This window comes from Paramisgurnus dabryanus, chromosome 3 (genome assembly GCF_030506205.2).
Source record: "Paramisgurnus dabryanus chromosome 3, PD_genome_1.1, whole genome shotgun sequence".
NCBI classification, from domain to species: Eukaryota; Metazoa; Chordata; class Actinopteri; order Cypriniformes; family Cobitidae; genus Paramisgurnus; species Paramisgurnus dabryanus.
In genome coordinates, this window is record NC_133339.1 from 31,391,125 (window position 1) to 31,412,402 (window position 21,278).

The following is a 21,278-nucleotide window of genomic DNA, read 5'->3' on the forward strand; positions in this document are numbered from 1 at the left end:
TTTGATACGACTGTTAGTGTCACATCCGCCTTTCGCAAAGCCCTTGAAGTGCGCAAATGGGGTTCGTCCTGTCTCAACAGCATCACAGTATGATGCGAGCAGCAGACTTTAGGACCCAGCCCACAGACACCTACTTCTCAGTTACGTCTATAATGTCATACGTGCTGCTAGAGCCGGGTTCCGCTGGAAATAACTGAAATTTCAAGGTTTGAGAGCATCGCTTTTCTTAGTAAGTACCATTTACAATGAACAAGTTCTAATTAATATCCAGATGAATGATGTTAAATGTCAGAATATGTTAATTGGCTTTTCGAAGGAAGACCAATGTCGTTTAAAAGTCGATTTTATGTTTTATTGGTTAATTTAGTAGCCTAAGTAAAAACGAGAAAACTGTTTTCGCGCTGTTAGCAAGATAAAGCAACATATTTTTTAACTTAAACAAGCTTATAGACTGATCAGAACCGCGCACGAGGCCGTTCCGCATCCATTACAGCACCACAGGTACTCGGCCCTGCCTAAAAATGACGAAACACTTTGACATTGTAACAGCAGCTAACACTGTCAACTTGGAAAACCCGACGCTAGATAAATCGTATTAAGAAGTCATTGACCATCAGAGCAGAGACTTATGTGTATTATAATCACCGAAACGCGTAAAAGTACAGATATTGAGCATCTGTTCAGACGTGACATTCGCACGCGATGCGGAAGGACACTTGGTAACGTTATCTGACGCAGGTGATGAGAGGTGAAGGAAGTTAGTTAAAGTTTTATTTTAAACGACCAGCAGTTAACATGATATTAGACACCACACCAGCTATCACTAGTGAAGGGTTAAAATATACTCTAGTAACTTACAGGGGTTTTCAACGTTTGATGGGAGGGCATGCTCAGCGAGGGACCACTTTCCTAAAATATATATCCATCCATATTTATAAAGAAACATTTCAACTGTGTTGGATAAATAATAAATGTGATACTACAAAGACAGTAAATTGTTTAAAAGCTAAAAATAATTGTCTACACATAGACTTTTTTTCATAATTTTTGCTTTGTCTTTTTTTTCTAAATCTTTTGTGTTCCCAAAGTACGTATGTGAAGTTTTAGTTCAAAATACCATATAGATAATTTATTATAGCATGTTAAAATTGCCACATTAGGTGTGAGCAAAAATTTGCCGGTTTTGGGTGTGTCCTTTATGCAAATGAGCTGATCTCTGCACTAAATAGCAGTGAAGTGGTTGGATAGTGCAGATTAAGAGGTGGAATTGTCCCCTTCTGACATAACAAGAGGAGCCCAAATTCTTTTTCACATGCTTGCAGAGAATGGTTTACCAAAACTAAGTTACTGGGTTGATCTTTTTCACATTTTCTAGGTTGATAGAAGTACTAGGGACCCAATTATAGCACTTAAACATGGAAAAAGTCAGATTTTCATGATATGTCCCCTTTAAATTTTTCAGGGGACACCTTCTGGTGGTCCCTGGACCCCAGTTTGAAAACCCCTGCTGACTATTCCTAGCTACAATAATAGTGTTTTTGAACCTTACTATAGTAACAGTATACAGTACTATAGTATTCTACCGTATACAATATAGTATAATACTATGATATACTTTAGTATCCTGTGGGAGTATTTAATGTGTCTGGTGTTTTCACAGAGAACAGAGGGGGGCATCATGGGTGGAGTGGCATTGGATGAGGGCAACAGTGGAGTTAAAGCCCCAGATGGTGGCTGGGGTTGGGCTGTGCTCTTCGGGTGCTTCGTCATCACAGGGTTCTCCTATGCCTTTCCGAAGGCAGTAAGTGTTTTCTTTAAAGAGCTGATAAGAGAGTTTGATGTGGGCTACAGTGATACAGCATGGATCTCCTCCATCCTTCTGGCTATGCTGTATGGGACTGGTATGTTCTCCAAAATCACATGACTTAAAGTCTACAAAAGTGTCAGCAACTAAGCTAATAATAAGACTAATAAATAAACCAAATACATATAATTTATAACTGTTTGCAGGGCCTTTATGCAGTATCCTAGTAAATCGATTTGGGTGTCGACCAGTGATGTTGGTGGGTGGTCTCTTTGCCTCACTGGGGATGATTTTGGCATCGTTTGCCACAAACATCATGCACATTTACTTGTGTACAGGAGTCATAACAGGTCATTTTTTCTCATTCATTTAGAGATGTCCTCTTTGTAAGAGGGAATGTGCTTTATAAATAGCTATACGCTGGCTTTCTAATTTCAGGTCTCGGTTTGGCTCTGAACTTCCAGCCATCACTCATTATGCTAAATCGATATTTCAGCAAGAAGCGACCGCTGGCTAATGGTCTGGCAGCAGCCGGGAGCCCAGTGGCCCTGTGCTGTCTCTCCCCTCTGGGCCAGGTTCTTCAGTATAAATATGGCTGGAGAGGGGGCTTCCTTATCCTGGGGGGGATCCTGCTGAACTGTTGTGCCTGCGGGGCTTTAATGAGGCCTCTGATCGCACCAAAGAAGACAAAGACTGCTGAGATTGAAAACACACATGAGGACACAGAGAAAAAAATCAAACCAAAATCGAAGTTGCTGGACTTTAGTGTTTTCAGAGATCGCGGATTTGTCATTTACACCGTGGCTGCCTCCATTATGGTGCTTGGCTTGTTCGTGCCTCCGGTGTTTGTGGTGAGCTACGCCAAAGAGCTCGGAAACGAGGACACAAAATCTTCCCTCCTGCTTAGCATTCTAGGTTTCATTGACATTTTTGCACGGCCCACGTGTGGCATCATTGCAGGACTCAAGTGGGTCCGTCCACGCTGCGTCTACCTCTTCAGTTTCGCTCTATTATTCAATGGCATCACTGATTTGGTGGGGTCCATGTCTAAAGACTACAACTCTCTGGTGGTCTTCTGCATCTTCTTCGGCATCTCTTACGGCATGGTGGGTGCCTTGCAGTTTGAGGTTCTTATGGCTGTTGTGGGCACAGCGAAGTTCTCGAGCGCCATTGGTTTAGTTCTCCTCCTCGAAGCCATTGCTGTTCTGGTTGGACCTCCCTCTGCTGGTAAGTGTCATTAATAATTTATTTAAAAAACAATTAAATATAGCAGCATTGATAGACTTGGTTGAATGTTTTATTTTGAATCCTATAAAGCTATTAAAATGGATTTGTCTCACTTTACAAGGGCGTCTCTTGGACTACACGAAGAATTACATGTACGTGTTCTTAATCGCCGGGATTGAAGTTGTGATTTCTGGGGTAGTACTGGCCGTATGTAACTTTCTGTGCATAAAGATGAAGAAGGAAGAAGCACCAGAAGCTGCAGCAGAGTCTGGAGAGGTCGAGGTGAAGAATCAATCCAGTAAGTTACCCACAGAGGAGCCACACAATGCCAATGGAAACTCCAAAATGGACAAGCAAATCGATTTGAGTGATTTGACACCAGAAAATGTGGATCCAACAGAGGTGGAAACGTTCCTCAAAGACAAAAATGAGCAGAACGTTGCCTGTAGTACAAAAACTGACCCATAACGGACAAAGACTTTTGACCGTCATTGATTAGGAAGATGTTGCAAAGCATAGCAGTATTATCGTATGCCTTTAAGTAGTGGTGATGTCCTTAATGGGTGTGCAGGTTAATATAAAATTAATATTACAGACCTACAATGTACTCATGCCGTTCATATAATTACATTTTGTACCACACTAAATAGAGATTTAGACCGGACATCATCTTTATGCACTTTAGAGACAAAAGTACACATAATGCACAAAGCAGATTTCCACTGAATTTAACAAAGTGCAACATGAACATTATTGCCGAACAGACTTCAATAAATGACTTGGTATCACAGGAAGTGAAAGTCAGATCCTCCTGCTCAACTCTGATACTAGATATCAGGCGACGCTTACTGTTCAAACAATATGCAACCTCAATTTAGGTGCTAATGTTATTCTACATACATTTTACAGGGTTCTTATTTATAGATCATTACATGTTCAGAGTACAAGCAATATGTGACATACTTTGTTTTTGTGTGTTTATTACGGTTTAGTAAATATGATAATGTCATGGTTACATGCATTAAGATCAATATTACATTGCTACCAAGTCATAAAGCGTTTCAGAAAGCTACTGATAACTGTAACCTTGTCCATTGGCACCTGCTACCCACTGCCCTAGACTTATTTACATTATATATGTAATCTGTCTTAAAGTTCACAGGAGAGGCCTTTCTGCATGGAGATTGCATGTTCTCCCATGTACTCCCACAGTCCAAAAACATTGGGGCCCGGGTTCACAGACAAGGCTTAGCTAAAGCAAGGACTAAGCCTTAGTTTAATTAAGATGTTTAAGAATTTTGTATAAAAATGCATAAATAATATGTTACTGATGTGATCTTAAGACAAATCAGTGGCACGGGCATATTTTAAGATCTGTATGTGAGAGTTATTTTCAGTTGAGATAGCTCAAACGTGTATTAGTCTAGGCCTTGTCTGTGAATCCGGGGGTGGGGATGTGAAATTGTTAAACAGTTTCCACCCTGAACGTAGCCAAAAATGCTGGAAAGGCATTAAGAAATAAATAATTCATCAGGACAGAAATAGGTCAAGCTCCGGTTTCTTGAAGTGGAATGTGATAGTATAAGAATGGGTCAATATTATTTGTACTGTAAATTAAATTTCTGCCAATCTGTTGGTACATTTCTTAACTGCTACAGGATTTTAACTTTTTACTGCTATGCTGATTTTCTAATAGTGTTTAGTGAGAGAGCAGGCATCTCTGCATTTATGACTACATATTTATATAAATTATCCTTTTAAGCAATATTTTTTAAGCAAATGAAATGTATTGGATTTGAGTACATTAAAACTCAGATAAAGAGCCTAAAATGACAAACTTGCATGCAGTTTATTTCCTCATCTTGTTGTAAAGGGAATGAGGTCTGACAGGACTGTCCAGTGGCATTGTTCTGATTTTATACTAGGATTAAGCAGGGAGATTTCTCAATCTTGCCCCCCCCAAATGTTTCCTAGACAAAACTATATGCCACCTTAAAGATTTGTATTTTGTATAAGGCATTTCGTTAATATGACAAGCACAGCACTAGAATCAATGTCCAAGCAGATATAGCAGCTAAAACTATATAAACTGTAAAAATGTATTTTTGTTCATTTCTAGTGTGCCGGTTTTTTTTTAATTTGGCATTTGTACATTTTACTTATACAGGACAGGTAATAGTTTCAGCTTTCAGAATAACCTAAGACCTCACCTGCTGAAAACACCAAATGTGCTTAATAAATATTGAACACACAAATTATTGTCTCATATTATTTCACATACACCTTTTACTTTTAAACATGGGCTATTATTATAATACAAAATTAAATTATAAACACACTGTATTTCCGTGAATATCTGTGGTCAAGTACATTATTTAAAATTACAGAAATGCAATAAACGAAAGTAAACTTTTTAAGTGTCCAACAGCTACACCAACCTGTCGATAGATGAACTGCATACATAAACTTGAGCGTACATGCAATTACGTCACTTTTCCACGTGACCACGCCGGAGCCCTGTTGAGTGGCAAACATTCAACAAAATGGCTGGTTTTCATATAACTGACTATTATCAGCTTAAATTGAATTTAGTTGGACTTGATAGCAGATGTGTACAATACTTAATTAAATTAGTTACATTTTCCAAGCATTTGTGCTTTATTGGGGTGTTTGTCTTGTTTTTTTTACTTCACTTCATTTTAAAGCATAGAATCATACTGTGTATTCTTTAATATTGCATATTAAAATGTATTTAATACCCAATTACATTCAAATTGAGTAAAAGTACGTTAATGTACTTAAATGTGAAATGAAAAACAAAAACTTTATGAAATGTAATAGTGTCAAAATTATGATAATATGCTTTGGAATGTATGTTTTCTAAAGAAAAACACTGATAAAATTAAAAAAAAGTAAAAATCTCTGCTTGATATATAGTGACCCTAGCAACTTGTCAACCCACCTGTGGTCTGTGGACGTTGGAATGAACAATTAATTTACTTCGCATTTCGGTGTTTTTTGGCAGTTTTTAAAACGATAGCTCAGAATTCTTGATAAAATCTGTTAGTACAGATTTTTCCCATTTAGACGCGTTTTTCCCTTGCTTTTGCTGATTTCACACTACACACAAATTCTGCCGCTCTCTCTTTTCCACTCAGAAGGCGTAACCGCAGCGATTTCACGTGCAGGGTGCGCGCGCATCCAGGAGGCAGAAAGCCCTATTGGTGAGCTGGTTCGCTACTGCAACAACCTTAATTATTGAAGCGTTATTTTTTGTTTGTATATAGATCAAACTCGCCTCTACTGGTATGTTAACATCAGGCACCCAGCACTGGCTCTGTTGGTACAATTAACCACGCAACAACTTCTTGGCATTTTGACTTTCAGACACCGCAACTAGCCTACAACACAAGGCACGTCTCTTCTTTCTGCCTCTCGGTTGCGCGCGACGTCGCCGAGCAACCCATCTATACATTTTTGTGAAGAAAACATGACACAAACTTACAAGTACTTATTAATTTATTTACACATTTTAAAATACACAAATACAGTGGCAATACAAATGAGGAAACAATCTTCCAGTGAAGGAGGATTTTTGTAATTTCACCTGATACAGCACAGTGTGATGCTTGTGTGATGCAGAAGGACTGGCCAAGCAGTCATGTGTAGAATGAACCAGAAAATGAAAGAGAAATCCAGAACAGCCCAATCCCAAAGTGTAGTCGTGCCTACGTTTAAACAACACCAGTACTGAAGAGGCTGTTCCTGTGAGATCACCAGTGGAGAGAAAAAAATACTAACTTATCAAATCTAGAACAGAACCAAGCCCCTCTCACCTCTCTAAGCACTAGCCTTTCCCCATACTCACAATACACACAGACAGTGACTATGAAAATGGTACTTTGCCATCACTAGAAACATCCTATTTACATGACAACAGAATTCAAGAATTTCACCACTAGCCCCCCACCCACCCCATGACTACAGAAAAAAGCCTACACTCTATGATGCTGAATGATATGGACAGGCGGGATGCCCTCCAATTCCTCCTCAGTGACTTATAGCACCAGTAAGTCAAGGAACCACACTTTTGAAATAAGGGAAAAGCAGTACTTAAAAAAAAGCTGAAAAAGAAAACCCATCTCAAAAGTGTCAGTCGCAAAGAAAAAACAGACATGGCTTTGTGTTGGCTGGTGTATTTTCAATGAGACAAGCTGGGCTTGAGACATCCATATGCACTTAATATAATCATTAAAAGAAAACAACAACAACAACAAAAACACACCAGTCTGTCTCAACATATGCCCAAAACTCTCAATTTAAAACAAGTTTTTTATTGTGTATACCCCTCCAGTCAGAAAGACGGAGCCCTTAAATTATTATTAACCTACTATAAACGTCTTTTAGCAAACGCGGACTCCGCTTTTTAACAACATACGTGCCTGTATTTTTGTAAAAGCACTAACCTTAATTTGAGGGTAAAATTAAACGTACAGCAACATTATTAACATCAACATCTCTACAATACAGGCATTTCACAGCTTTCAAACAAACAAAAACAAGGGAATGCAATAAAATCAATGAGCAATTTGATTAGAATTGATAAGGGCCAGGTTGCAAAGGAAACTAAAAAATAATCTAATCTAAAAATGAGAGATGCTTTGTGGTTACAACTTCTTGACATTGACGAATTTAGATTTGCTGGCCTTCCACACAATAAACGAAAACTAAACGTAAAAAAGACACTGCCTTTATCCTGCCACACAAACTAACAGGCTTGCAAACATTTCTGCGTGTTATTTTTAAATAAGCATGTTAACGTGGTTAAACTAAATTAAGAGAGGGAAAAGAATCACCTGCAAAAGAATGAAACTGAAGTGAAATCAATTTGAGCAAATTCTGTTGTACGTAAAAGACAAAAAATATTTATGTTAAGCAAAATGTCAATGGCTATCAGTACAGCTGCATTCCAAGCTGTTAAAAGTAATTTTTTGCAACAAGAGAGGGTATCAGAGCAAATGTACAAGGCTTAAGCCAAGGCGCTCTGCTTGTGAAGAGGCCCCTGGATGGCAGGAGGACGGCCCTTTCCTCCTGGAGCGTCAGAGGGGCAAAGGCAGCGATGGACACCCCACCCCACTCCACCCCTCCCTTCTCACCAGTGATCTTCTGGCAGAAAGCGATGTTACCCAGCACAATTTACGTGCCTAGAAATGTTTGTGTGGCGTGTACCAAAACAACAACAAAACATCCATCTTTTGAGTTTGTGTGACTCAAGTTTTTTAATTGCATTGAGAGGAAGATTTGCAGAATTGTAGATCTCTGTAGATTTGATTTTCTGAGGTTGGTTTCGCATGGTAAGAGGCTGCTGGAAAAGTCCTAGTGCAGATCAGGGCCGTCGTTGGTCTGCTCTTTAGGCGTGTGTAGGGTCTCATCGAGGTACAGCAGACTGCAGGCCACTGGGGGTGACACGAGAAAGACCCTATAGTGGGGCGAGAGAGCCAGGCATATTAGTTTATAATAGATTGCCGCAATGCAAAGCTCTCCAAATTGAGAATGTCACAGATTAGAGCAGTGGTTCTCAAACTGGGGGGTGGCTCCTCTTGGGGGGCACGAGGTGGAGCCAGCAGGGCCCCAGTTTTATGACATTTTTTTAAAATACATTAATTTATCATGCATTTTGTGTAATTAAACTTCCTAAAATAAGGCTACTAGCCAACAGCACTATTTTATATCTATAATATGATTTGTTTTATTCAAATTCTAAGTCTGAGATTGTATTATGTCATCAATTTTCTTTGGGGGGGCCACAAAGGGATGCAGCATACACAAGGGGGACATGCCAAAAAGTTAGAGGAACCTTTTACCTTTATCATCTTAAATGATTAGTCCATTTTCTTAAAAAAAATCCAGATAATTTACTCACCACCATGTCATCCAAAATGTTGATGTTTTTTTTTTTCAGTCGAGAAGAATTTATGTTTTTTGAGGAAAACATTCCAGGATTTTTCTCATTTTAATGGACTTTAATGGACCCCAATACTTAACAGTGTTAATGTAGTTTAAAATTGCAGTTTCAAGGGACTCTAAACGATCCTAAATTGCGTAATGCAGTGGAAAGGTCACGTGTTATATATATGAAACACACATTTGCGGACCATTTTAAACAATAAATGGACACAAAGACATTAATTAGTATCATTCCACATACAACAATGTCGGAACAGTCCTCTTTCTCCACACTTGTAAACACTGGGGCGTAGTTTCGCATACGTCCTCTGTTACCTCTTGACGTGATGACATATTGCGTAAGGTCGCGCTGGCACATCACATGACTGAAGATATATGAGAAGTTTAAAAGTGCATATTTTTTATTTTTCATGTCAAAAATGACAATCGTTTCGCTAGATAAGACCCTTATGCCTCGCTTGGGATCGTTTAGAGTCCTTTGAAACTCCGTTGAAACTATTACGTTACGTGTTACATGTTGGGGTCCATTCAAATGAGAAAAATCCTGGAATGTTTTCCTCAAAAAACACAATTTCTTCTCGACTGAACAAAGAAAGACATCGACATTTTGGATGACATGGTGATAAGCAAATTATCTGGATTTTTTTTAAATGGACTAATCCTTTAACTACTTCAGGTCAATTGTTTGTACAGGCAGGTAACCAAAGCTATTGGTTATAATCACATATACATCTCTGCTAAAACCACATAAAAGCAAAGATAGTAAATCAATAATAAATCTCTCAATCTGTATTTATCCTCAAAGTCACAATGAAACTGAAATTAAAAACTAAAATTTTTTTGGTATGTTGCAGTATTTTTTTACATATGACTTGTCTGTGAGCTTCATTATCTTAAAAAAACATGTGCCCTTAAAAAAACGCAAATATCCTCCCCTCCTTGAAATGATCTCTTGTTACTTCTGGTCACGGGGTATGGCAGGTGGGTGGGCCCGGGAAAAGATTTCTGCGATTAGAAAATAGCAACGTGACCCAACTTCAAACGATCCAATCAATTCTCAATGAAGGAACTCAGTCAAGCACTACCTTTTTTTTTCATTTCAGAAGCCATTCACCCGATATGCATCACAGAGGGAAAAATATGGCAATTGCTACTTCAGTTCCATTGTGACTTTAAAGACGCATTTTGTCTGTATACTCGCTTCAGTCCAAACAGGAGTCTGTCAATATATGACCATGCTATACACAAAACGTATTTGAAAAGTTAACTATATGCTACTGCGTGAACATAGCAACCTGGGCGGCCATGGTTCCTTTGTTTCCACAACTCATCTCAGTATGACTGTGTTAGGGTTGTGACGGATCACAAAACTCACGGTTCGGATCACATTACGGTTTTTGAGGCACGGTTCGGATCATTTTTCAGATGATCAAAAATGGGGTGGGAAAAATCAAATAACAAATGAAGAAATTACAAACATAAAAAAAACGAACAAAGTTGCACATTAAGTAAGGTCTGAAATTAGCATTAGGTACAGAAATCAAATAAAATGAATAAGACTTTATTGTATGAATTAAATATAATTTACATTTTTTTAGAGCTAGAAGTGATTTTCTGTTTGTCTTGGGTTGTTTGATTAACCTTAATGAGACAGACTTCAGCAGGTTAATTGAGGTTACTGTCTCTAAGACACAAATAAGCACAGACTGGTTTCTATCTGTAATCTACATACATACACTTAATACATAAACAAATGTTTTTATTAGAAAAATAATACCGTGGAGATCATTTTGTTTGTATGTGCCCTCTCAAGAACATAAAGATATTATGTTCGCTTTCTTTTTGAAATGCGTCTCTCCGTGTGTGCACTTTTGAGTATAAACAGTATAAGCATAAACAGTCGCTCCACATACAAATGTTATGTTGTTTTTCATGGCTCTATTTACCAAATGTAATGTATTTTAATCGACTACAGTATGAGACACAGTAGCGCAACTTTCACTCAAAAAAAATATTTTTGCACCTTGTCTAATTTACTTAAATGAAACAAGTTAATACAACACAATTTTTTATTTTTTGTCTCAACCTATTTTTATAATGTTCAATCTGCTTAAATGTAAAAAAATTACATGAACTCAATTTTATGTTGGGAACACATTAATGATTTTTGTTGCTATTACTTACTGGGCCGTTAATCTGTATTTCCCAGCATGCTTTGCAGGCAACTGCCTTTAGAGAGTTTTTTTTAAATTAAGTGTTTTTTTATGCATTTTTAGTTAAAGAGAAACACTTTATAGTGTTTAATGTTGGTTTATCTTATTGATTTAGAAGATTTTGTGTTATATTTTTACGAATTGTTTGGTTACCATCGTACAGAAAAGTGGTGCTTGTGGTCAAGTTGTGGATGTGACATACGTACGTACTTATTTTCAAAAGCACTAACTGTGTTAATGACTGTTTGAAGATCAGTCTCTTTTCACATGTTCATCCAATGTGTCATTAGCATGCTAACGTGTGCTTATGCTAATTAGTATTATGTAGAAACTGACAATTGGTTTAACTAAACTTTTTTGCTTGAATGAACTTGTTTTGTTTTTGTGGAACAGACCAGAATGAATTGCGTAGAACAGTTTTCCTTAACTGAATTTAGTTTATTGAACAAGATATTTTTATGACCAATATAAATATATTTATTAAGTTGGTGCAACAAAAGATTATTTGTTTAAATTAACTTATTATATTCTTGTTGTACAAGCCTAATCTAATTTCGTGGAAAAGTTTTCCTTAATTCAATTATGTTGATTGAACAAACAATTTTTTTGAGTGAAAATTTAAAAAATTGTGCGCATTAATTCCGCAAATTGCATGAGAGCCGAACCGTGGGTCGTGATCCGCACAGATCACGGATCAACTGCGATACGTCACAGCAATACTGTGTGATGTGTCATGGGAATATATACAAACAACACTGACATGTCTTTAAACACCTCCAATTTATTCAGTGCCCCAAATCAGAGCCACCATTCGCAGATTTCCTGATGTTGTAACATCGGTTGAGTTTCATCATCATGAATTTCAGGTGGAATTTGCCCCAAATAACTAAGCCGGCCAATTTAACCTTTCTACAAATACATGTTTGGTTTCCTTTGAAGTTTGCTTGCGTATGCATGCTCTGAACCTTAAATATATTTAAAGGTCCTGTGGCTGTCCTCTGAGCGCCGCCATAGCCTGCCACAAAAGAAAGCTTATGTCTAGAGTGAAAGGAAACACGATGGGGGCAAAATGTTTAGAAGCATTGTGCTCTATTTTTGCCCCATTTCAGAAGTGGGGGAGGGCCGACACCAAATTGCATCTTGTACTTTCAAATGCACAATTAAACCTGGGAGGAGATTTATTGGGGATACATTTTTCATGATCCTTCTTCAGGGCAAGACAGAGCAGGGGCTCATGAGGACTGAGGGGCACTGAATCGAGCCAATCACGTGACTGCCCTTTTAAAGAGCACGAGGGGGGGGGGGTGCAAGGCGAATCCATTGCTGACGTTACAGGGAGAACAAAAGAGCTGCAGAGGTGAGCCATTCAGGAAATCTGAGACAGCTCAGGGCTGCAGAATACCTCTACTACGGGTCAAAAAACATTACATTTCAATTAGGACACAATTGAAAACATGGAAAGAGGAAGCTGTTTTTGTTAAACAGATTTAATTAGCAGCAGTTTTACGCTTCCATCATAAAAGCAAAAAGCTTGGTAAGTGTAAAGCTGCATTGATAAGTGGGTGCAGGAGGATCACACTGCATGCTAGAGAACCAGCAGGCCAAAACCAAGCGCTGGTGGTTATAAAGTGAGGCAGAAGTATGCATTCACAACCAGGCAGTTAAAGGTTACCGACACATCACATAAGTGTAGGAGCACAGACTCACAGGCAGAGGGCGCTGCACAGCACACAATGAACAGCGCTCTGCTGTAAGGCTGCACCACTCCTGTATGTATCGTTTCTGTCTGTTTCCCCTAATTTTATCAGCTCTCCAAACACTGACTTTATGATTTTAAACAGTAATGCACTAAAATTTTTCATTGCATTTACAGCTTACAACACCTGTGTTTAGTTTACATGAGCTGTAGGTCATATAGTGTGACATTTATACATTTAATATAAAGATATTAGCACAAATGTACCCTCAGTATTTGAAATTATGCCAAGCACGGAAATATTTCTGGACCATCTGAAATAATACAGACCAACACTTCAATGTAGTTAAACGTAACTGTAACAAAACAGTATTGTCCATCTGTGAGAATCGAATCACGTCATCTGGTGTTATGAATAATTCTCTATATGAAAATTAAAATGCCATCTGAGTCATTAGAGAAGGATCGTGAGGTGACAACCAAGCTGAAGCCAGATTTGAGAGCAACTATCCCCAACTATTATTTGCAATTTTTTATAATAACTTTTTAATTAAACACTACCAGCATTTGCTAGGCATCTCACTATTTGATCTGAATCAAAGGGAGAGTGAAGTGTTGGTGGTTAAGCCTGGCAAGAGAAATGTGCTGCGTAACAGCCATACAGCAGTGATGTGGGACAGGGAGCCTACCACTCAGTGCAGGGAAGTGGAGGAGGTCCAGAAAAAATTTGTACCCAACTGTCACTCACCCAATGCCGTCTCTTACACCAGAGCATGGCCAGCATCTACTTGCCGTGGTGATCAAAGGGAATGCTATTCTGAGGCGGGAGGGTGGGTAAAATGGAGGGGGAAACATTGATTCATGAAGAAATCAACAACATTGTTGCAAGAACGTGAACAGAAGTGTTATTCCTACTTGAAAGATTATGTTCAAATCAGAGATCTGTTGACAGAAAAGACTTTCTGGGAAGAATTTCAAGAATGCATGACAGGTTTCATCTCACGTTTTGTGGCCGTGACAGGGTTGCCAAGTCCGCGGAATCAAGCGGAATTGGGCTACTTTAATACTATTGCCGCAGGATGTTTTTCATTGAAACGACCCCAATCATATAATATTTAGCCACGGGAATGTGGCTAAAAAACCCGGAAGCTGATTTTTACTGGAGAACCCACTCGAAACAGCAGTGGGCTAGTTTTAAGTAGGAATTGGCTGGTTTTGCTGTGAAAACCTGGCAACCCTGGAACATGATAAACTAAGATTCTAAACGTGAAGGTGGTTATTCCTCCTTACATAATTTGACTAATATTGTATACATTACAAACCTTTTTAGAACACATACATCTAAATTATTGCATACATGGTAAAAAATGGTTAAAAAGCAATGCTGAACAAAAAAAAACAACTCCTTAATGCAAAGTGCTTTTATAATGGCATGCTGACAAATACAGGCTCCATACCAGGCCATACCACATCAGATAAAAGCTCCAATTGAGCAGTCTTACATGGCCATCAGTCCCTGGAACCTTTTCCTCCGTCTGCCAGATATTAAGTAGCTTGGGTATCACTTTATAACTTTTCCCAAAGTGAGTTTCGTTTAAACAAACAAGGGCCATTTAAGAGCGACAGTGCCGAGAACATAAAACTGACACTGGTAGCAAACACGCAGGCATCACGAGGAAAAATGTTTGTAACTGGTACCTGTGACGTGGACATGCGTGAAGTGTCCTGTCGGCCAGTTAGATCAGAGGAGGAAATGTTAACAGGGGCTCCGCGGTGCAACCTCATACTAACCTTCCGCTCTCGCTCCATTCCTGCTGGAAAAAGAAGATTGGAAAATGGAAAAATTTCAGACACTGAAACAAAAACTGAAACACTTTAACAAAAACAGGCTTCTGCTTTCCAACTTGGAACGTCTGCACCGCAAAATAATTACACAATCACTGGAAAAACTGTATTTTTCTGTTTCTTGAGGACAAAAGTTACCCTAACTTGAGTTTACTGGGCTCATGGTAGAAGTGACACGAGTGCCTAACTTCTTAAAACACACTGCTAACTGAGACCATACGGTTCATACCCGCTAGCTTAATTTTAACGAGACCAAATTAGAATTACTGGTAGAGAGATTAAATGCATTGTGTGTGAACCTCCACCCTTCGATAAAACAAATGTCAGTGATGTCTCACCAGCATCCTGCCAAGTGAAGACACTTACAACCTCTTAACCACTTCCTCTCAAGCAATACAACAACATATGGCAAGAGAAAAAAAAAGAGAAGCTGGTAAATAAACATCTGTCTTAATCTGAAACGCTGAAGAGACAAAAACCGTGTGTGCTTTCTAAATCAAAACAATGTCCTTGATCCCTCAGATGCTTGAGTTACAGATTTTACTCCAGTAAAAAAACAAGCAGCAACAAGCAACAGAGTTCCACTGAAGCAGTGCAGGATTTACCTGTGTGTGAGGCTGGCGTGAGGGGCGTGGGAGGTGCTACTTCTTGTGTTCCTCTAGGTCTACCTGAGCTGGAAGGCATCATGCCACGGGCAGCAGGATTCCGCCCATGCCGCAATCGTTCCTCTCGATCCCTCCGTTCCCTCTCTGGATCTTCTGCTGCTCTGTTTGCGCCCTGAAGCACAATCGATAGAGCAGTGTGTCTATACACAAAAAGCTAAAATTTTATGTTGACAATAAGTATGAATACTCACGAATTTGAGCATATTCCAGTCGAAGACGTAGTCGTATGAAAAGCCTTGTCGGTGGAAAAGGTTCCTGAAGAGCTGTCTCAAGTAAGAGTAGTCGGGCTTGTCGTCAAAGCGCAGGGAGCGGCAAAAGTTGAGGTATGTGGCAAACTCAGCTGAAATGCAGAGTGTAAACAATGTAAAAATACAAATTTTATACAAACTCATTCTCCACAGAAAATGTAAAAATATTAATGTCTTCTGCACCACAAACTTAGTTCCTAATTAAATGGTCTATACCAGACCTTCAACCTTTTCAGGTCAATGAACCCTAATGGAAAGAGAAGGAGCGGAAGCCCCAGTACATGTAAAAAATAAGACTGGATTTATTTTATTATGTTACATTACAAAAATAATACAATAATAATTTCTGGCATACATATACAAATATATAACATTTTAAAGGCACGGTCCATGTCTCTGAGGCCAATGTTGACATTTGAAATCACCTAAACAAACACGCCCCTACCCCAATAGAATCTGGACCTTCTTTTGATAGACCTGCCCCAAACTTATGCAACCCAGGCAATGATGTTTTTTAGTAGACACGCCCCTTATTGCTGATTGGCTACAAGCGTGTTTTGGTAATCGTCGGACTCCTTTTCCAAAGTGTTTATCAGAAATCGTGCATTCCACCTTTAAGTTAACTGAATAGATTTTATTGTGGGAATGTAATGGTCTTCATTTGAATCATTATTAATGATTATTGATCCTATTTTTTATTATTTGACTATTAATGCATTTTAGTTTGATGCCTAATTTTAATTTTCAAACAAAATTTCATTTTGCATTTAAACAATATTTGAGAACCCCCAGTAATACAAACACCCTGCTTAATGCTTCTCTCATCTAAGGGGTCCTTGCCCCCAAAAACCCTTGGTCTACAGAATATAATGCCTTAAATTCCTCCAACAATACAAAAAGGGAAGACATTTTATATGTCCCAGCATTCTTTTTTCAACTGAAAATGTATCAACAGCCTATAAAGCAGTTTAACACCAAATCACTACATTAACACAGAAAAAGCAATGAAAAAAGAGGCAGTAGCTTACAGGGGTATCCTTTGCACAGGACTTCAATAGGAGTTGACATTTTCTTTTCACTGATTCGCTCATATTTCTGTCTCTTTGTGGCAGCCTTTAGACCTTGCCATGGCAGAGAGCCCAGGTTGAAATACATCAGCACATAGCCAAGAGACTCCAAGTCATCTCGTCTGGACTGCTCTGTGAAATTAAATACCAAAGATAAACATGTCAACAATGGAAGCTAAAACTGGCTTGTATCATAAAATAAGGTTGCTAAAAGCTGGTTACCTATTCCCAAGTGGGTGTTTATGGAAGCGTAGCGAGCAGTGCCGGTCAGGTTTTTGTTCTCGCGGTAAGGGATGTGCTGGTGTGTGCGAGCATCTCTGTACTTTTTGGCCAGACCAAAGTCAATGATGTAAACAAGGTTGCCCTTCTTCCCCAGGCCCATAAGGAAGTTATCAGGCTTGACGTCTCTGTGGATAAAGTTCTTGGAGTGGATGTATTCGATACGGCTTATCTGAGGATGAACACAGAAGGGATTAAGCAACAATGACAAGTGAGACTCCAATTCAATCCAATTCAAGCAATGAATGCATGATAGCCACTGAACAAGAAGACCTCATTTCACAATGCACCATGGCATTTAATACTTAGTCAAACACAAAATGAAAGAGGATATCAGTTGTCTACGTAAAACAGCTGAATGAGTAAAGCTTGTCATGTCATATGAACACCACTTCCTGGAGTCATTATCCAGTCTCCTATAACAAGAGATAGGTAGGGTGGAGAGGATGAAGGTTACGGATGACCAAGTCTACAGCCTTACCATTTGGTCAGCCAGCAGAAGAACAGTCTTTAAGCTGAATTTGCGAGAGCAAAAGTTGAAGAGATCCTCCAAACTGGGTCCCAGCAACTCCATGACCATTACATTATAATCTCCCTCTGCTCCACACCATTTTATTGTTGGAATACCAACTGTAGAAAAAATAAAACCAACATTATTCAAGAAGTTTCATATTGGAGATCTTTGAGTAAAACTAACATAATCTCTAAAGTAGAGGGCACAACACTAGTTTGTAAGTTTGCTTACTGAACAGAATGGAAAGCTTGACCGTCATACACGTTTGTATCTTTAAATGGTCTGACAGACAGAGATTGAAGGTGACCTACAGCATAAATTTGTTTCCTCCGTTGGCTAGATTGGAGGGGGGTCGGGAGCCCATTTGTTTCAGTTAGGACAGTGATGTGATAAAAACCAAGGCAAAGGTTCAGCTTGTATAAACCAGCAGCTCTGGTTGGTTGCATTTAGTGTGGACTTTAATGCATTAGCCATAAAGCACGTCACAAGGACGACCTTGAAGTTGATGCAGGGGAAGATACAGACTGTACTTGAAGGACAGCTGATACCCAATTAGATACCCAACCTGTAGACCAATATTGACCCCTTCACCGTTCAGCCACATGCTGACTAGAAAAGCCAGCTGTCATAACATTTTAAAGGGCACATATGATGCTAAATATGTTTGGACATATGTGAAGTGTGAACGCAACAACCGTACGATGAAAAAAACTATTTTTAATCCCCATTGAACCAAAGCAGTCTCATTAGACATGCGGTTTTGATTATTTTGTTAAAGTGATGTCACACTGATAAAGCCCCGCCCACAGCCACTGAATGACTGGCTCATTTTACCCAAGCTAATGCGGCTAAATATACTGCAGTCCCAGACTGTATTCACAGAAATCTATTTTTAACCAAAAGACTCACTGACTGTTGGTAAGGGAGTAAGGAGCTGTAGCTCATTTGCATTTAAAGGTACATGCATGAAAAGCATGTGCTTATTTGCTCCCACCCAAATAGAGGCTTTTTTGACATTCTTTAGAGGAATATTCCATTTTCTTAAAAGAAAAATCCAGATAATTTACTCACCACCATGTCATTCAAAATGTTGATGTCTTTCTTTGTTCAGTCGAGAAGAAATTATGTTTTTTGAGGAAAACATTGCAGGATTTTTCTCATTTTAATGGACTTTAATAGAGCCCAACATTTAATACTTAACTCAACACATAACAGTTTTTTTCAACGGAGTTTCAAAGGACTCTAAACGATCCCATACGAGGCATAAGGGTCTTATCTAGCGAAACGATTGTCATTTTTGATAAGAAAAATAAAAAATATCCACTTTTAAACCACAACTTCTCGTCTAGATCAGGTCGTGATGCGTGATGACCCCACGCAATACGTTATGACGTCAAGAGGTCACAGAGGACGAACGCGAAACTCCGCCCCAGTGTTTACAAGTGTGTTGAAAGAGGACCGTTCCTACGTTGTTGTATGTCAACTGATACTAATTAATGTCTTTGTGTCAGTTTATTGTTTACAGTGGTCCCCAAATTTGCGTTTTATATATGTAACACGTGACCTCCCTACGTCACTACGCATTTACGTTAGGTTGCGCTGGATCAGACCTAGACGAAAAGTTGTGGTTTAAAAGAGCATTTTTTTTTTCTTGTCAAAAATGACAATCGTTTCGCTAGATAAGACCCTAATGCCTCATTTGGGATCGTTTATAGACCTTTGAAACTCCATTGAAAAAACTGTTAAGTGTTGAGTTAAGTATTAAATGTTGGGCTCTATTAAAGTCCATTAAAATGAGAAAAATCCTGCAATGTTTTCCTCAAAAAACATAATTTCTTCTAAACTGAACAAAGACGTCAACATTTTGGATGACATGGTGGTGAGTAAATTATCTGGATTTTTCTTTTTAGAAAATGGAATATTCCTTTAATAAATGATCTGTGGGGTATTTTGAGCTTAAACTCATAACATTGGAGACACACCTGAGACTTGAAGTAGACATAATATGTGCCTTTTAAATATAATCAGTTTGTACTGATAAGATTTTTTGTAGTCTTTAGACAGACAAACTTGTGTAACAGGGTTATTTGGGGAGAGGAAGAGGGTTCATCAATTCTCTGGAGGGTCAGAGTTCTCTTGGCAGCTGCTGTCATTTCTACCGTAACATGTAACCCTGAGCCTGGCTACTGCCTTCAACAGCGCTGCTTTGCTATTCAGCACTTTGCTGAAAACGTCTTCCAGGTCAGCTATTCCTGCTCAAACTCCGAAGGTTAAATATATCTCCATCTCTGAGCCGTCCGGCGTGCATTTCCACTCTCCAGTACGGCTATATTAAAAGCAATCAAAATAGAAAAATGTCTAGCCTTGCTCAAGTCCATAGATGGAGAAACACAAGTATGCAATTCTGTCGATAAAACATCTGCAAATAAAACATACTTTCTTGTCATTTATGCACGCATCTACACGCTCATGTATGTGAATGCATGCGCACAGTCCCTTTATGTAAATTTACTGGCCTGTCATGCTTGTTCATGTTGTGCTAAATAAGGCTGGGGTGGTGGAAGAGACCCAGTTAGGAAATGGAATGCAGAGGGTCCGCCCCTCCCCCCAAAACCCGCTCCCCTGTGCACAGACCATCTGGCCCCGGATTCATGTGATCACAGCGAACACTAGCACTGGGAGCACTACGACCAAAATTTTGATCTGTCGTGGCACGGATGGCATAGTTTGGGCGCTGCTGTGCAAAAGGCACGCGTTTAGTCATGCTGGGTGTGAGCGGACAGACGTCAGCATGTTTGTAGACAAAACGTACCCGGACACGACTGCCATACATCAATCTACAACAGAAGCATTTGGGGCAAATCTCAGCTGGGACCAGTGGGTGGGGGAGAAAACACCCTTCAGGCATCTCATGTATATTCATTTGGCATTTTTGTGGAGCAACTATGGAAGCACTGATAGTACAACAAACATCTGATGTCTTCATTGACAAATTTTTTTATAACTAAAGTCACTAAATCTGTCAAAATGATCTTTGCTTTGTTCCTGTTAATTGTTCTTATGATGCAAAAACTACAAGCACTACTCATGATGCATGTGTTGCGGCCCACACACGCTTCCTTCCTCTTTATCCACACAATGCAAAATATTCAGCCAATGAGAAAATAGCTCATGAAGCAGACAGAACAATGTGAGATATCAGAGTCCTGATGCTGCCACTCGTAAAAATGAAGGATGTGTTGACTCACTGACTGATGATGCGAGTCACGATTGGTTTGCCACCCACTGTTCTCTCATTATTCTGTAACATCCCATGCCACACACTTTCTAGGAAAATAGGATTCCAAAAACTACGCCTTACCTACAAAGCACCAATCTGAACAAGGTGTATACTTCAATGTGTTGTTGTTACAGTGTTATAAATGAACAAGTAAGGAGGTTCCCTGTGTATTGGACAGCAGTGTGTATGTATGACTCAGTTTTAAGGAAGAAGCCGGATGGAGAACACGAGGAGATTTAGACTGAGTGTGGAAACACATACCGCCTCCTTGCATCATCTTGTAAATCTTGCTCTCGATGTGCAGCTGTGGGTGCTTCGTTTTCACACATTCTAGCTTGATGGCTACTTCTTCCCCCACAGAGATGTCTGTGCCTAGAGATCAGAAGGATGAAAGTGATGGAGAGACAAAGAGAGAGATGAAGGTCAGTTACAAATAGGTATCAAACAATGAGAAACACTCCAAAATATTTGGC

General features: G+C 39.1%; 2 protein-coding genes across 5 annotated transcripts in view; one reads left to right on the plus strand and one right to left on the minus strand.

Annotated features, from left to right (window-relative positions):
* The first annotated feature begins 86 nt into the window (after window positions 1-86).
* On the plus strand, window positions 87-5,284 carry slc16a3a (solute carrier family 16 member 3a). The gene is made up of 5 exons (XM_065273938.2): window positions 87-229; window positions 1,661-1,901; window positions 2,011-2,154; window positions 2,243-3,031; window positions 3,153-5,284. Exons 2-5 carry the CDS (start codon window positions 1,679-1,681, stop codon window positions 3,497-3,499), a joined length of 1,503 nt encoding a protein of 500 aa, XP_065130010.1. The 5' UTR covers window positions 87-229; window positions 1,661-1,678; the 3' UTR covers window positions 3,500-5,284.
* Window positions 5,285-6,532: 1,248 nt separating this feature from the next.
* csnk1da (casein kinase 1, delta a) overlaps window positions 6,533-21,278 on the minus strand; it is a 29,004-nt gene continuing 14,258 nt past the window's right edge. The window contains exons 2-10 of one of the 4 annotated variants that reach the window (XM_065255581.2): window positions 21,067-21,177; window positions 17,493-17,641; window positions 16,955-17,183; window positions 16,694-16,864; window positions 15,609-15,757; window positions 15,358-15,529; window positions 14,606-14,718; window positions 13,656-13,724; window positions 6,533-8,510 (exon numbers count right to left, since the gene is read on the minus strand). In XM_065255581.2, coding sequence (XP_065111653.1) covers window positions 13,692-13,724; window positions 14,606-14,718; window positions 15,358-15,529; window positions 15,609-15,757; window positions 16,694-16,864; window positions 16,955-17,183; window positions 17,493-17,641; window positions 21,067-21,177 — 1,127 coding nt within the window. In that variant the 3' untranslated portion in view covers window positions 6,533-8,510; window positions 13,656-13,691. Of the gene's footprint in view, window positions 8,511-13,655; window positions 13,725-14,605; window positions 14,722-15,357; window positions 15,530-15,608; window positions 15,758-16,693; window positions 16,865-16,954; window positions 17,184-17,492; window positions 17,642-21,066; window positions 21,178-21,278 lie in introns of all 4 variants that reach the window. The other 3 variants (XM_065255579.2, XM_065255578.2, XM_065255577.2) reach the window with 3 other exon arrangements.

Coding starts and splice junctions, on each gene's coding strand:
- slc16a3a (XM_065273938.2), top strand. CDS start 1,679: ATGGGTGGAGTGGCATTGGATGAGGGCAACAGTGGAGTTAAAGCCCCA. Junction 1,902..2,010: donor GGCTATGCTGTATGGGACTG/GTATGTTCTCCA, acceptor AACTGTTTGCAG/GGCCTTTATGCAGTATCCTA. Junction 3,032..3,152: donor GGTTGGACCTCCCTCTGCTG/GTAAGTGTCATT, acceptor TCACTTTACAAG/GGCGTCTCTTGGACTACACG.